At 43.7% G+C, this 13237-nt stretch overlaps 1 protein-coding gene and 1 long non-coding RNA gene across 2 annotated transcripts in view; one reads left to right on the top strand and one right to left on the bottom strand.

Moving 5' to 3' along the window:
- The first annotated feature begins 2574 nt into the window (after positions 1-2574).
- LOC135981383 (uncharacterized) lies at positions 2575-5959 on the top strand. The gene is made up of 3 exons (XR_010598376.1): positions 2575-2642; positions 4255-4363; positions 5828-5959. It is a non-coding gene; the product is annotated as an uncharacterized LOC135981383 (long non-coding RNA).
- The window catches only part of LOC101939123 (prostatic acid phosphatase), a 29779-nt gene continuing 19665 nt past the window's right edge, over positions 3124-13237 (bottom strand). The window contains exons 8-11 of the mRNA XM_024107718.2: positions 10988-11070; positions 9878-9984; positions 9144-9303; positions 3124-5912 (exon numbers count right to left, since the gene is read on the bottom strand). Coding sequence (XP_023963486.2) covers positions 5901-5912; positions 9144-9303; positions 9878-9984; positions 10988-11070 — 362 coding nt within the window. The 3' untranslated portion in view covers positions 3124-5900. The remainder of the gene's footprint in view (positions 5913-9143; positions 9304-9877; positions 9985-10987; positions 11071-13237) is intronic.

Raw genomic sequence — 13237 nt, 5'->3', positions numbered from 1 at the left:
GTGATCTGGGAGATTTTCTCTTTGGCTCTTGTCCTGCAAAAGCTGACTGTAAAGTGTGCAAAGCCTCAGCCACTCAGACTCAGTGCACCACGTTGTCAGGCTGTTCTCCATCATCTGTGTGTAAACATGCAGACATCGAGTTAGTATGACAGGAGCCGTGGTTCAGTCAGCTCTGGGTGTTACAGCCATCCAACCTCAGCCAGGTGCAGTTCAGAGAACTGTAGAAGAATGTGCAGCTCAGAAGAGACTGTAGAAAATCAAATCTGTAGAGACAATTTACACTGTGATGTTGTCAAGCAATAGTAGGATGGTATGTGACTAAAGGCATCCAACAGGAATGGAGACTTGGACTCTTTCAGGAAGTGAAAAGGCAAAGTCAAGAGAGCCACACAGGATAGCACATAGGTCTGTCTCCATGTAATACACCTCTACCTCGATATAACGCTGTCCTCAGGAGCCAAAAAATCTTACCTCATTATAGGTGAAACCGTGTTATATCGAACTTGCTTTGATCCATCAGAGTGCACAGCCCCACCCCCCCGAAGCACTGCTTTACCGCATTATATCCGAATTCGTGTTATATCGGGTCGCGTTATATAGGGGTAGAGGTGTAGTTCCACCTTAAAAATACAGTAGAACAGCAGAAATCCTAACATGCATAAATGTGGCTGGAGCTCCAGTGTGTATGAGGATTAGTGAGCACTGGAGTGGAGGCAATGTGTATGAGCGTTCTCCTAGTGAGCCAGTGTGAGAATACCTTGTCACCTCTGCTGGCTCCTGGGTGCACCGGCAAACCCTGCAATAGAGCTGTATACCCAACTGCTGTCACTGCTTCCATGACTGTACTGTGGGCAGACCCACAGGGTTATGTGGAGCTCTTCCCTTTGTCCTTGGGGACTAAGCTGCCATCAGCATTGGCCCTACCCTTGCCAATGCATTAGTGTTTTGCTGTTCCCTGCTTCAGTGAACAGGAAACTAGAAAATTCAATTTTGTTGTGGATTTACCGATCACTAAGTGCACATTAGTAGGGTTCTACTGTAGTTCATTCAAATATAAATGCACACACTTTTTTCTTTAGTATTTTTTATTGCAGTTTTACAAAATTGTGGGCAGTATAGTTTTTGTCTCAAATGATCTAATGAGTCACCAGTGAGAAAAATGTTAAATTTTTAAAGGCTTTTGGGTTTTTCATTTAGCTTTTAAAAGCCAACAAGCCTGATTCTCATTTACACTAAGGTCGCTTTATATTGCTTTGGCATTGTAAAGGGACCTTAAAGTGGGTGTGACTTTAATTTAATTTGTCAGAGCAGTGTAAAGGGGCCTTGATATAACTGAGAATCAGGCCCTACATTGCTAATTGATCATGGCTTCCTCCCCCAACATCACAGTGAGAATTTTGAATTTGCAGATTTGGATCAATCCATTATATTCTATTATGTGTTTGCTGTATCCTTATTAAGGACACTTGGATTTTCTCAAGTATCATTTGTAATAATTTTATGCCATTAACAGAAATGAATCCCAGAAATAAAACTGCTTCATGCCAGCACTCAATACAGTTAGGATGGCCAGCCAGCCTGAAATTCTGAGTAACGGCATCAGCTTTAGAAATTTAATCCATACAAAGGTTTCCAAATGCCCTCAAAACCCCTCTATTTCCCTATCTGAATATAATCTTTTGTAGAAAGCCATCTTGGATAAGCACGCTCCATTCTGCCTCGGTTAGAATGCCATTGTCTTTCCAGTGCAGCAAAATGGCTGTCTTCACTGCCACTTATCTACCAAGCCGTTTTCTTTGCAGGTAGCTACTCTATATCAGAAGTACCAAATCTATGAAGCTGGTGCAGCCAAAACATCTGATTTAAGAATACATTTATTCTTTTCAACAGCATTTCCCCAAAGTATTGTACAATACAGCATCCTCAACACTGATGAATTAAATCCATCATTTGATCGTGACATCCCCAACATAAATATGGCAGTCTTAATATCAGGGATGTAAATGAGGTTTTATCACTGATTGAAAAGCATCACTTCAAAAGCTGGTCACCTGACTGGCTGAAGTTACTGTAGGCAAAAAAGAGAGATACTTGGGAAGCTTCTTATTCCCATAAGTCTGTGCTATCCCATTCCTCTGTTTATGCCATTCAATATCTGGCTAATCTGTGTCTCACATTTCTAATGTGTGCATAGTTGTAGCATGTAGGTACTAGATCTATATCATTTTGTACTATTAGGGACAGACTGTGCACAACTCATCTGTGGCTGTGGAAGGGTGTTGTATTATCCCTTTAGAAGGAATATATGGGTCCAAAGAGTTAAAGATGTTAACTTGACCATGAAACTGTCCACATTAAACAGTTTTAAGCAAGGTTCAGAGTTTAGTATTGTGATACAGGAAGGCCAGGGAGCAGTGGCAGAGTGGTAGAGAGAAAAATATATAAGCCCTAGGCTAATTAAGGCATGGTTCCCTGTAGACTAGGAGGGTGGCTACAGGTTAATTGGAGCACCTGCAGTCAATTAAGGCCCTGCCAGGAACCTAATAAAATCCCCCTGCCTCAGGCAGTCAGGGAGGAGGAGGAAGGAGAGAGGACTGGCACTTGGAGGTGCATTGTGAGATTTGAAAGGCCAAAGAACTGAAGTAAGGGAGAACCTGCCCCAGGAGGGGAAGGAGACTCCCTTCCCCACCAGGGCCAGCTCTAGGCACCAGCAAACCAAGCAGGTGCTTGGGGCGGCACAATTGCAGGGGTGGCATTCTGGGGGCGGCAGTTGTGCTTTGAGGCTTTTTTTTTTTTGCTTGGGGTGGCAAAAAACCTAGAGCCGGCCCTGTCCCCCACAGTAGTTGAGAGGGGCTGAGGCTCAGAGTGAGGAGCAAACCCAGACCCCTCCCCTGCTTCCCTTCTCTACCACCTTCTGGGGCTACTAACAGGGCCCTCAGCACCCCAACAGCAGGGGCAAGAGGTGGCATCTTAGCCACCCCGCACCAAGAAAAGCGCAGGACCCACCATACTAACATTGGCCATCTTGTCACAGTATACAGAGACCTCAGCCTGCTTAGTACCATGGCTAAGGTACACCATTAACAATCCTTTTAACCTGTTATTAAAGATACATTTAAAACATAAAATTAAGGCTTTTATTTTAACAAGGTTTCATATTCATTTCACAAAAGGGGAAAGAAAAGAATAGCAAAGATTAAAAAATGGAGCATCTGTCTCTGGCATTGACTTTCACTTGCAACCTCACTGCTGGAAAAACACAGGCACAGAACAGTCTTATCTACCACTCCAAGACCTGGCAACCTTGTACTAGTATTGGGCTGGTTAGGATGTTGCATTTAGCTGCCTTTCTGATCACAGGCTTATAGCACTGTTGCAAAATATGCAGTGTTGTGCAGCTAAGCCAGACTCTTACTAGACAGAAGGAAAAGGAGAGAGATGGGAAAGAGAAGAAATAAGGTGAGGGAGGAAAAGGACACATGGCAGAGACAAAATTTCACATCACAGGAGTTCAGGATTCAGCCAGAGCCGGTAGAAGTGGTGGTGTCATCTGGGTTCCTCTCTCTGGACTGGTCAGGACATCTCTCAGGATTAGAATGATGATGGTCTGGGGTCCCAGGAGATGGTGAGGTGACAGCCATGATGATAAAGTTTGCTCCTTCCTCTTCTCTTGTCTTCTTCAGCTGGCATCATGGTAGCCAGCTTTGCACCCCAAAGTGTGTGTGTGTTTGTTTTTAAGGATTCCAAGAGGGAGGGGAGACACCCCCTCATTATTTTGTCCACCAATTAGGCCTATTTCCAATATACCAATGTTGGTTAATTGATTTTCACTGTCTCACTGTTCTTGTTTACCAGTCATGATCTTGTTTACCAGTCATGAACCCTTGAATTATATCCGTAAGCCTTTTTGTTTGGACTAGTTCAGTCATTGTCTGGGTTTTTTTGTACCCTTTCCATTCAGCATTTTTTGTTTATAGGTGGTTATGACATTTTATAAACTTTCACTCACATTTCACAGTTGAGTTCACAATTAGGGTAAATCTTTAGGCCCAGTTATTACAACAGGGAACACCAAGAAATTTCTCCTCAGAGTGTGTCAGCACAAGGATGATAGAGGGAATGCTTGCTCACCGCCGGATAACAGGAGTCTGAAAATGAGGCACAGCCAATGGCCACCTCCTCTCCACACCCATGGAGTGGGGCTGTTGCACTGAGAGGAGCAATTTCCTCCATTCTAATTGTTCATCTTCCCAGGGCAATGATGGCGATTGTGCATGGAGCAGCACTGAGAGAAATTGATTCATGATGTTTCTGCTGGGGCAATGTGGCTCACATCACCCCCTACAGAGCTGTAGCAGAAAAGGTACAAACTGCCCCTTAAATTATTATTAATAATCATATCTTATATGACACCATCATTATGTATGACATGTTACAGACAGGAAAGGAGACAAGTTCTCTGCCCAAAGGATTAACAATCTAAATAGATTAAATGCAGTTCAGGAAAGAGATGCAACATAAAAACAAAGCAACTGATTATTTTCTTTCAATACATGTCTTGTTAGTTCCCAGGATTTTTAGAGAAGCCAGGGAGCAGAGCTGGCGCTAGGCGTAAGCAGACCAAACAATTGCTTAGGGCTCCGAGCAGCTCAAGGGAGCCCCTTATTTGCTTTTTATTATTATTATAATAAACATGGACTTTTATTAGTATGAGGGGGAGGCAAAATATTCCTGCTTAGCAACCTCAATGGCTAGCGCTGCTTCTGCCAGGGAGTTGAACATGCAATGTGAATTCAACTAAAAGATAAGGTGAGGCCTGAGATCAGGTATATGGAGGGTTAGTGCCTAAAAGCTGACTGAAAGGAGTGATGTTTATGGAGGGACTTGAAGGAAGAGTGGGAAGTGGGTAGTGTACTGAAGGAGGTAGGCTACTCTAGGTATAGCAGTGGGACCAGGGGCAGAGAAAACAAAGGCGAGTGAAGAGCCATGGCTTCGGGGAGGTCCAAGGATGAGGAAAGTGATGAGAGAGGGGAGTGAAATAGTAGATGGTAAACACAATATTGGCTTCTGGCCTGATTTTCAGATGTGCTAGTGAGCGCCCACAGTTCCAGCTGAATTCAATGACAGTGTGAGAATATAGCACCTTTGCAGGTCACCCATTGTTGCAGGTGGAAGCTGAGGTCAGCACTTAGGCATGGTTTGCATGAATAAATGTGGTAATTGTGGATGCAAATGCTGGTACAAACATTCTTCACACAGTAATTGCAGATTCCATCTGCTGAATATATGTTCCTCTATGTTGACAGAATAACCACACGTAAGAAGTAAGGAAAACAGAATAGACACTGATTTTCAACAAAGATTATTTTGGTGGAGGTGAGAGAGGGACAGATGGTAATAACTTCTATCAAGCTGGACAATATATCACTGCTTTCCCTGGTGGTTGCATTAATAATTGGTATAAACACCACAGATAAAGATCTGAGTGAACAACATAAATGATGCTCAGCTGTAAAAGCTGTCAGTCATATGTAGTAAAGAGATGGCTTAGATCATTTAAGCACTGTTTTCCTAAACAAAATTACAAAGGTAAGTTCTAAACATGAGCTTATTTCAGTGATATTCCAGTGATTTATGAATTAGGTTGCAGATTCTCATCATTCAATGTACTTTGTAGAAACATTTGATCAGAGATAATCGTAGATTGTAAAACATTGAGGGCAACTTAACAAAACAACAGACATCTAGCTGGTCTTGAAGTTTTGCAGTTTCTACCTATTAATTCTTTTACCTTTAAAAGTTTTGATAAGTGTTTTTATGCCTGCAGCTTCCATTTTCATAGAGGAGGTACAACAGCAGAGCATCAAAGACGAACAACAGGCCAACAGCAAAGTCAAATCCTAGGAATGTATCTTTGGGGAAAAATAGTAAAGGAAAAATATGCATGTTAGGAAGGAGGTATCAATATATGTCAGCTTAGAGTTCCAGACCATAGTCTGAACTTTTAATATTTTGCATTAAAATATTTTGTAGCCGAATTTTGTTTATTTTTCTGGTAAGTTTATATATGTGTCAGTACATTAATACAGATGCTACATCTATATAAATACATATACCCCAATCCTGCAAACACTGATATACATAACATCATGCATGTGAGTAGTTCTTGTTCATGGCCATAAGGGTTCACAGGGTCAGAGCTATGTACCACATATGTGGTGGTGCCAGTGGGAGAGGTGTGTGTGTGTGTGTGTGTGTGGTGGTGGTGGGGGGGGATCAGCAAAACCCAATAAGGGTGAGAAGGGAGGATGGCCAGGAGTGTTGGAAGATGCTTTGATTCAGTTAATCTCCCTTAGGAGTCTCAATTGCAAACTTATATGGGCCTTATAAAGTTGTGGCTATGTACTAAAGCTGCTGCCCTATATCAGAAACACTGGAGAAAAGTGCTGGGAGTAACACTGCCTTCACTCCTTTTGGGTGAATTTCCCCTTTGCATGCAAGGGAGCTCACTTGCACAAGGTAATGTAATTTATACCTCCCTTCCCCATCAGTGATGAATGTGGCCCATAGCCTTTAGTTGAAGGTCAGTCTACTATTCTAAAGAATCATGGCACATAGAAAGTTTGAAGCCATTCCTGCAGTTACTGCTTAAATGCTATGTGCAGACAATACACAGTACTATTACATTGCCTTTCATTTTGTTTCTCTTTTGTGGGCTTGGGTAAAGAGCCTCTTCCACTCCCCCCAACCCCCACGACTCTGCACAAAACTGATTGGCTGGAGGTGGGGAGTGCCACTCCAAAACAAGGACACAGAATTAACTACAGACCACTTGGAAAGGTTTAAATCAATGGAGGTTAGGGAAGGGAATAAGATTTGGAGAGAGAACAAAGAAAGAGCAGAAGCAGCAGCAGCCCTGAGCTGGGGCAGAGACCGAGTCTGAACCAGGAAGCTGCTTGGAGGAGAGCCAGCTGCTGCACTGGTGCTTTCAAAAGGGAATTCTTACTGGCGCCAACAGGACAGCTAAGACCACCCAGCAAGGCCCACCAGTTTGTGCTCACAGTGCATGCCAGCACCTAATGAACAGGCAGGTTGGGTCTGCACCAGCAGAAGGAACCCTGGAATGGGGGACAGAGGCCATTGTGCCCTTGGCATTGGTAGCACCGGACCACTTGAAAGTAGAGCCAAGCTAGAGCAGTGCATCCTACACCCTGACTATGGTGGATCACTGCACTAAATTTCTGGTTGCCGCACCCCTCAGAGAGATCATGGCCAGAGCAACCGCAGAAGCTTTCTGGTGCTACTTTGTCCAGCCCTATGGCTACCCCACTAAGCTGCTCACAGAGCAAGGCATACCCTTTGAATCACAGATGTTCAAGAAATTGTGCTTCCTATATGGCAGCCACAAGCTAAGGACAACAGCCTACCCCCAACAAGGCAGGGGCCTCTGTGAGTGAGTCAACTGGATGCTCCTAGCAGGGATGTGGCGGAGACACTGGACTTCCTGCCTGCCAGAGCTGACCTATCTGTATAACAATATGCTGCACCCATCCATGGAGTACCCTCCCTACTTCCTGATGTTCGGCAGGAATGGGCAGCTGCCAATACACATGACCTTGGGCATCCAACCAGGGGCCCCAGAATGAGCATCACCAACACCCCCGTGAGGCAAGTTGGCTTGTAGCCACTAACCTGGACCAAGCTTGAAACTGACAGAAATGGAGCTGTAACAAACACGTTGCTGCCAGACCATTGTCAGGTCCTGTTCAAGCGGCAGAGGCTCTCCAAACTGGATGCAGCCTGGTGCCTCAAACTGTGCATCATCTGTGGGATCCCATACTCCAAATGGCCCCAGTATAGAAGATCCAAGCAGTCTGCAGAGAGACTGGAGAAGGTGGTCCACTGTAATATGCTTAGGCCTTGACACTTTTAGCCCAAGCCACTAAACAGAGTAGGGGGAGCAGATCTTAGTCCTAGTAGCCAAGAGGCAGGGATGGAAGGAGTCACTGTGTTCCCATTAGTAGGGTGGCTCACATGGGGGGATCCCCAGTGGAAGCACCCAACCCTTCCCCTGGCTCTGAGGCAGAGGAAAGTAGAATTAGATTGGGTGTCCCAGGGAAGAGCCCAGTGGTGCTGGAATAATTTTTACAGTGGGGCTGCTGAAGGCACCATGTATTTGAGTTATTTACTACTTCAAGCACCCCTAGTTCCAGCACCTATGGAAGAGGCACCCAAATCTGGCCCCATTGCAGGCGAGGAGCAGAACAGGGAGGTGGGAGTATTGTGATGCTCTGACATTCTCAAAGATTGAATGAGAGGTTCAACCTCCTACCCAACTGATACAGTAATGCCGAGGGTGGCCAAGCCACGGGGCATGTCTGGTACCTGGGGACAGGTGTGTTTATGTGGTGACTGGTGTGGGACTGGGTAAAGAGCCCTTTCCCCTTCCTTTATCCCCTCTTTCCCCCCTCCCTGCTACTCTGCACAAACCTGTGTGGCTTGGGGGGTGCGGAGGGGGATGCCACTCCAAAACAAGGACACTACAGACCACCTGGGAGGGCTTAAACGAATGAGTTGACGGTGGGGGGATGGGGAGAAATCAGCCGGGGAAGATTTGCGGAGAGAACAAAGAAAGAGCAGCAGCCAGCAGAAGCAGCAAGCCTGAATTGGGGCAGAGACAGAGTCTGAACTAGGGAGCTGCTTGGACGACAGTCAGTACAGCTGCATTGGTGCTTGCACAGGGGGACTCTTACAGACACAGCCTGGAGCTGACAGGTCAGCTGAGACCACACAGCAACACCCACCCGTTTGAGCTCACAACGCAGACCAGCACCAGCATGCAGAGAGGTTGTACTGACCGGGAGTGGGGGTTGCATGGGCGTGGGGCAGAGTCTGTGTGTGTTTAGCCAGATATGGGGACAGGGGCTCTGTGCTGTATCGAGGTGAGGAGGTCTGTTATCTCTAACCAGACATCTTGCCTTGGGTCTACTCCTGGCTTTGCCTGGGTTAGATAAGTGTTGTTCTGTTGTTAAGCATAGTGCTTGATCCAGACATGAACTCTGACCCCCTAGGGGGCAGGGGATTGGTGTTTGTGCAGAGGTGTGTGGCTGGGATCTGCTTCCTCAACTCTGGGAATCCCTCACCTGACACTTTCCACATTCTTTTGACCAGTCTTCCACTATGATAGGAGAGACCAACTTAGCAAACTTCTGAAGTGGACAAGGATGCGTGCAGCCTGGCAGCCTGAGTGGATAAGGATCCGTCAAGGAGTCATTCCGAAAGTACATTTCAATGCTGTGGTGCCTGATTTGCAGCGCCCGGAAGAAAAAGAAAGATTAGATCTTTATATCTGAGATTTCCTCTTCAGAGACACAGCCTTTGTTAATGAAAATTATTGTAGAACAAATTCTTCAGGAATAGAGACCTTGGCAAAGACACCCAAAGCTCAGTGCTCCTTAGAACAGTCATGTCACTGCTAAAGTCACAGGTCATGTCAGCAGGCTCTTTTGAAATATTTAATTAAATGAAAACCGAACCAGACCCTATGTTTGACTGTGATAAGCTTTAAGGGGTAGCTTGAAAACTACCGCTACCATTTAGGGAAGCAGTCACATTTATCCATTCACTTAATTCCCACCACAAAACTTAAGTGTGTTCTCTCTCTCTCTCTCTCTCTCTCTCTCTCATATTTCAGTCAATTATTAGTTTTGAATGCATTTAATGCAACATTGTGAATAGGACTGCTCAGTAAAATTCATTTAAAATATAATTATATTTCATGAGGATGCTTTTCTCTCAAAAATAATCTAAGGCATTAATGAATTGGTATCTGAAAGCAAAACACATTTGCTTGCTGCAGATGTGTCAAGATACTTGCCCACTGTTTTCTTGGTAGAGTTCAAAAAACTGGCAAGCACTGTACGATGGCAGTTTTCCATTGAAAATATTGAGCGCCATCTGAAGGGCACCAATTGTGGTGTCATGCTATAAAAAAGAAAAATAATGCTCACATGTAATACAGTAGTTGCTTTTAAGTGGGGTTTTGCTGCCCCTACTTCCAACAACCTTTTTTAGTTATAGGAAGGGATATTAAAGTAAAACCCCAGTTATAATCTTTGTTTTTTATTTTTGAAAAACCCATTGCCCTTTTGCAGGAAAACCCATGGCAGGGTGTTGAAGGGGGGAGGAAGGAATCCAAATCTTTCCCTAGAGTATCTCTCTTGTTTGTATGTTTACTGGGCTTGTTTATATACCACTCTAATTGTTGTATTTTAATCACTATACAGGGTCTAGAACCATAGATACTTTATAAATTGCAACAGATAAATAAATTGAGTTACACCAAGCATGAATTTGGTTACAATATGTTAAAATGAAAAATATAGATCTCATACAGCCCGTTTGCACCAAGCCAGCAGCACAAAGTGGCTGTAAAGATGGCTTAAGCTAGGGGAATCTCCAGGTGGCATATAACTGGCATAGCCAGCAGAACTATAGATTACGTGTGGGAGATGTGGTTGAAGTGCTGCTATATTCCAGTGATCCCCTGCTAGTAGAACAACACCTTGGTGGTTTGTTGCATCAGGATACCTCTTAGAGAAGCCCTGACGTTGCTCTATGTTGCACTGGGGGCCAAGTCTTAGAATTGGGATTAGTGGAGAGTAAAGCTGCCTTTGCCAAGCACAGGTTGGCTGAAGATGAGGAGTAAATCCTATGTTTTTGTTTGTTGCACATGTTGCAAAAATACAAAATTCCATTCAGTGTGTTGAGTCCAATTGTATCATATCATTGCTTTTCTTATCTTGTAGCAGGAATGTAACCTTTTTCTTTTAACACTGGAAAGTTGTTGCATCAAAATACATTGGTAACATTGCTTATAATTTCTCCCCTGCATGTGCTCCTAGTACAAGTCAGATGAAGCCCATTCTGTTGAATTCCCACTAGTAAACATATCAATCCAACATTTAGGAAAAATAAAGTTACTCACTGCAGAAAAGATCAGAATTTTTCTCTTGTTTGACGGTTGAGTTGCGTTTTTGATGCTTTTTAGAATAGCATTCACCAGGACACCTTAAAGAAGATGGAGAAGAGCAATGAGGATGTTGATGAATAAAGTGTATTCAGCTGGAAGCCCAAACGCAAAGATCCCAGGTATTAAACAGGAAGATCTGTAATTCATTTTTAGTTCACATGGAATTTAGAGCTTGACAGTGGACGTTACAGAAATGAAAAAAAATATGTTTAACCCAGGGTAGTTTGAGAAACAGGAGCATTAGAACCTAGGTTAGAATACGCTGAGAATCAGGGTTACAAGACCTGCCCCTTAAGTTAGGCTGCGCTGCCTTCTCCTTGATGACATTTCCTTCAATTAACATCTGCGTGTAAGAGAAATATTTCAACCATTCACTTGCCATAAGTTCTGACTGTTGCCTTTTCCCTCAAGGCTTGGTTCTTGAGTCTTTTTAGCCTAGGGCACTTTTGGGCTGTTCTTCCAGAACAAAAGTGTCCTAAAGCCAGCAGAACCAGCCAATGGAGGAATCCTTCTAGTGGCACCTACACCATTCCCTTTCCTGCTCCCAGCATAGGGGCTTGGCCAGGGAGAAGGGATGTGGCTGAGGTGTCCCTGCAGTTTGTCAATCCCTGCCTGCTAGAGCCCTGGGGCCAGCTATCAGGCAGTGGAGTTTAGAGCTGGCTTGAGGCTCTTCTAATTTACTCTATGGTGGGAACCAATGTAGAACCAGACCCAAGATGAGAGGGCTACCAAGGACTCTGAATCCCCTATCATCAGCTGTGCCCAGAGCTGCTTGGGGACAGGTTTATATCTGGGCCTCAATGAGGTCACCATGAAGGTGTTTCCAAGGTTAACATTAAATGAGAGAAAACAAATCAAAGCTCAATAAACAATTAGATTTAATGTTGGACAAATAGAACCTAAACCTGGTCTAGGCTGCTGTCATTCATTTAAATACTAGTAAATAAATACAACTATGACATAGTTGGCATCACAGAAACCTGGTGGGCTAATACACATGACTGGAATGTTGGTATAAAAGGGTACAGCTTGCTCAGGAAGGACAGGCAGGGGAAAAAAGGGAAAAGGTGCTACCTTATATATTAAAAAAGTATACACTTGGACAGAGGTTGAGCTGGAAATAGGAGACAGACTTGTTGAAAGTCTCTGGGTAAGTATAAAAGGGGTAAAAAACAAGGTGATGGCATGGTAGGGGTCTACTACAGACCACCTAACCAGGAAGAAGAGGTGGATGAGGCTTTTTTAAACAACTAACAAAATAATCCAAAGCACAGAATTTGGTGGTGATGTGGGATTTCAATTACTCAGACATTTGTTGGAAAAATAACACAGCAGGACACAGATTATCCAATAAATTCTTGGAATGTATTGGACACAATTTTTTATTTCAGATGGTGGAGAAAGCTACTAGGGGAAAGGCTGTTCCAGATGTGATTTTGACAAATAGGGAGGAACTGGTTGAGAATTTGAAAGTGGAAGGCAGCTTGGGTGAAAGTGATCATGAAATGATAGAGTTCAGATTCTAAGGAATGGTAGGAGGGAGAACAGCAAAATAAAGACAATGGATTTCAAGAAGGCCGAATTTAGCAAACTCAGGGAGTTGGTAGGTAAGATCCCATGGGAAGAAAGTCTAAGAGGAAAAACAATAGAAGATAGTTGGCAGTTTTTTAAAGAGACACCATTAAGGACACCAGAGAAAACTATCCCACTGTGTAGGAAAGATAGGAAGTATGGCAAAAGACTACCCTGGCTTACCCAGGAGATCTTCAATGATCTAAAAATCAAAAAAGAGTCCTACAAAAAGTGAAAACTAGGTCAAATTACAGAGGATGAATATAAACAAATAACACAAGTATGTAGGGACAAAATTAGAAAGGCCAAAGCACAAAACGAGATCAAACTAGCTAGAGACATAAAGGGTAACAAGAAAACATTCTACAAATACATTAGAAGCAAGAGGAAGACCAAGGACAGTGTTGCCCATTACTCAATGAGAGAGGGAAAATAACAGAAAATGTGGAAATGGCAAAGGTGCTTAATGACGACTTTGTTTCAGTTTTCACCGAGAAGGTTGGTGGTGATTGGATGTCTAACATGGTGAATACCAGTGAAAAATGAGGTAGGATCAGAAGAGGCTAAAATGGGGAAAGAGCAAGTTAAAAATTAGACAAATTAGATGTCTTCAAGTCACCAGGGCCTGATGAA

The sequence above is a fragment of the Chrysemys picta genome, chromosome 2, assembly GCF_011386835.1.
Source record: "Chrysemys picta bellii isolate R12L10 chromosome 2, ASM1138683v2, whole genome shotgun sequence".
NCBI lineage: Eukaryota > Metazoa > Chordata > Testudines > Emydidae > Chrysemys > Chrysemys picta.
This window is presented reverse-complemented; position numbering and strand designations above follow the sequence as displayed.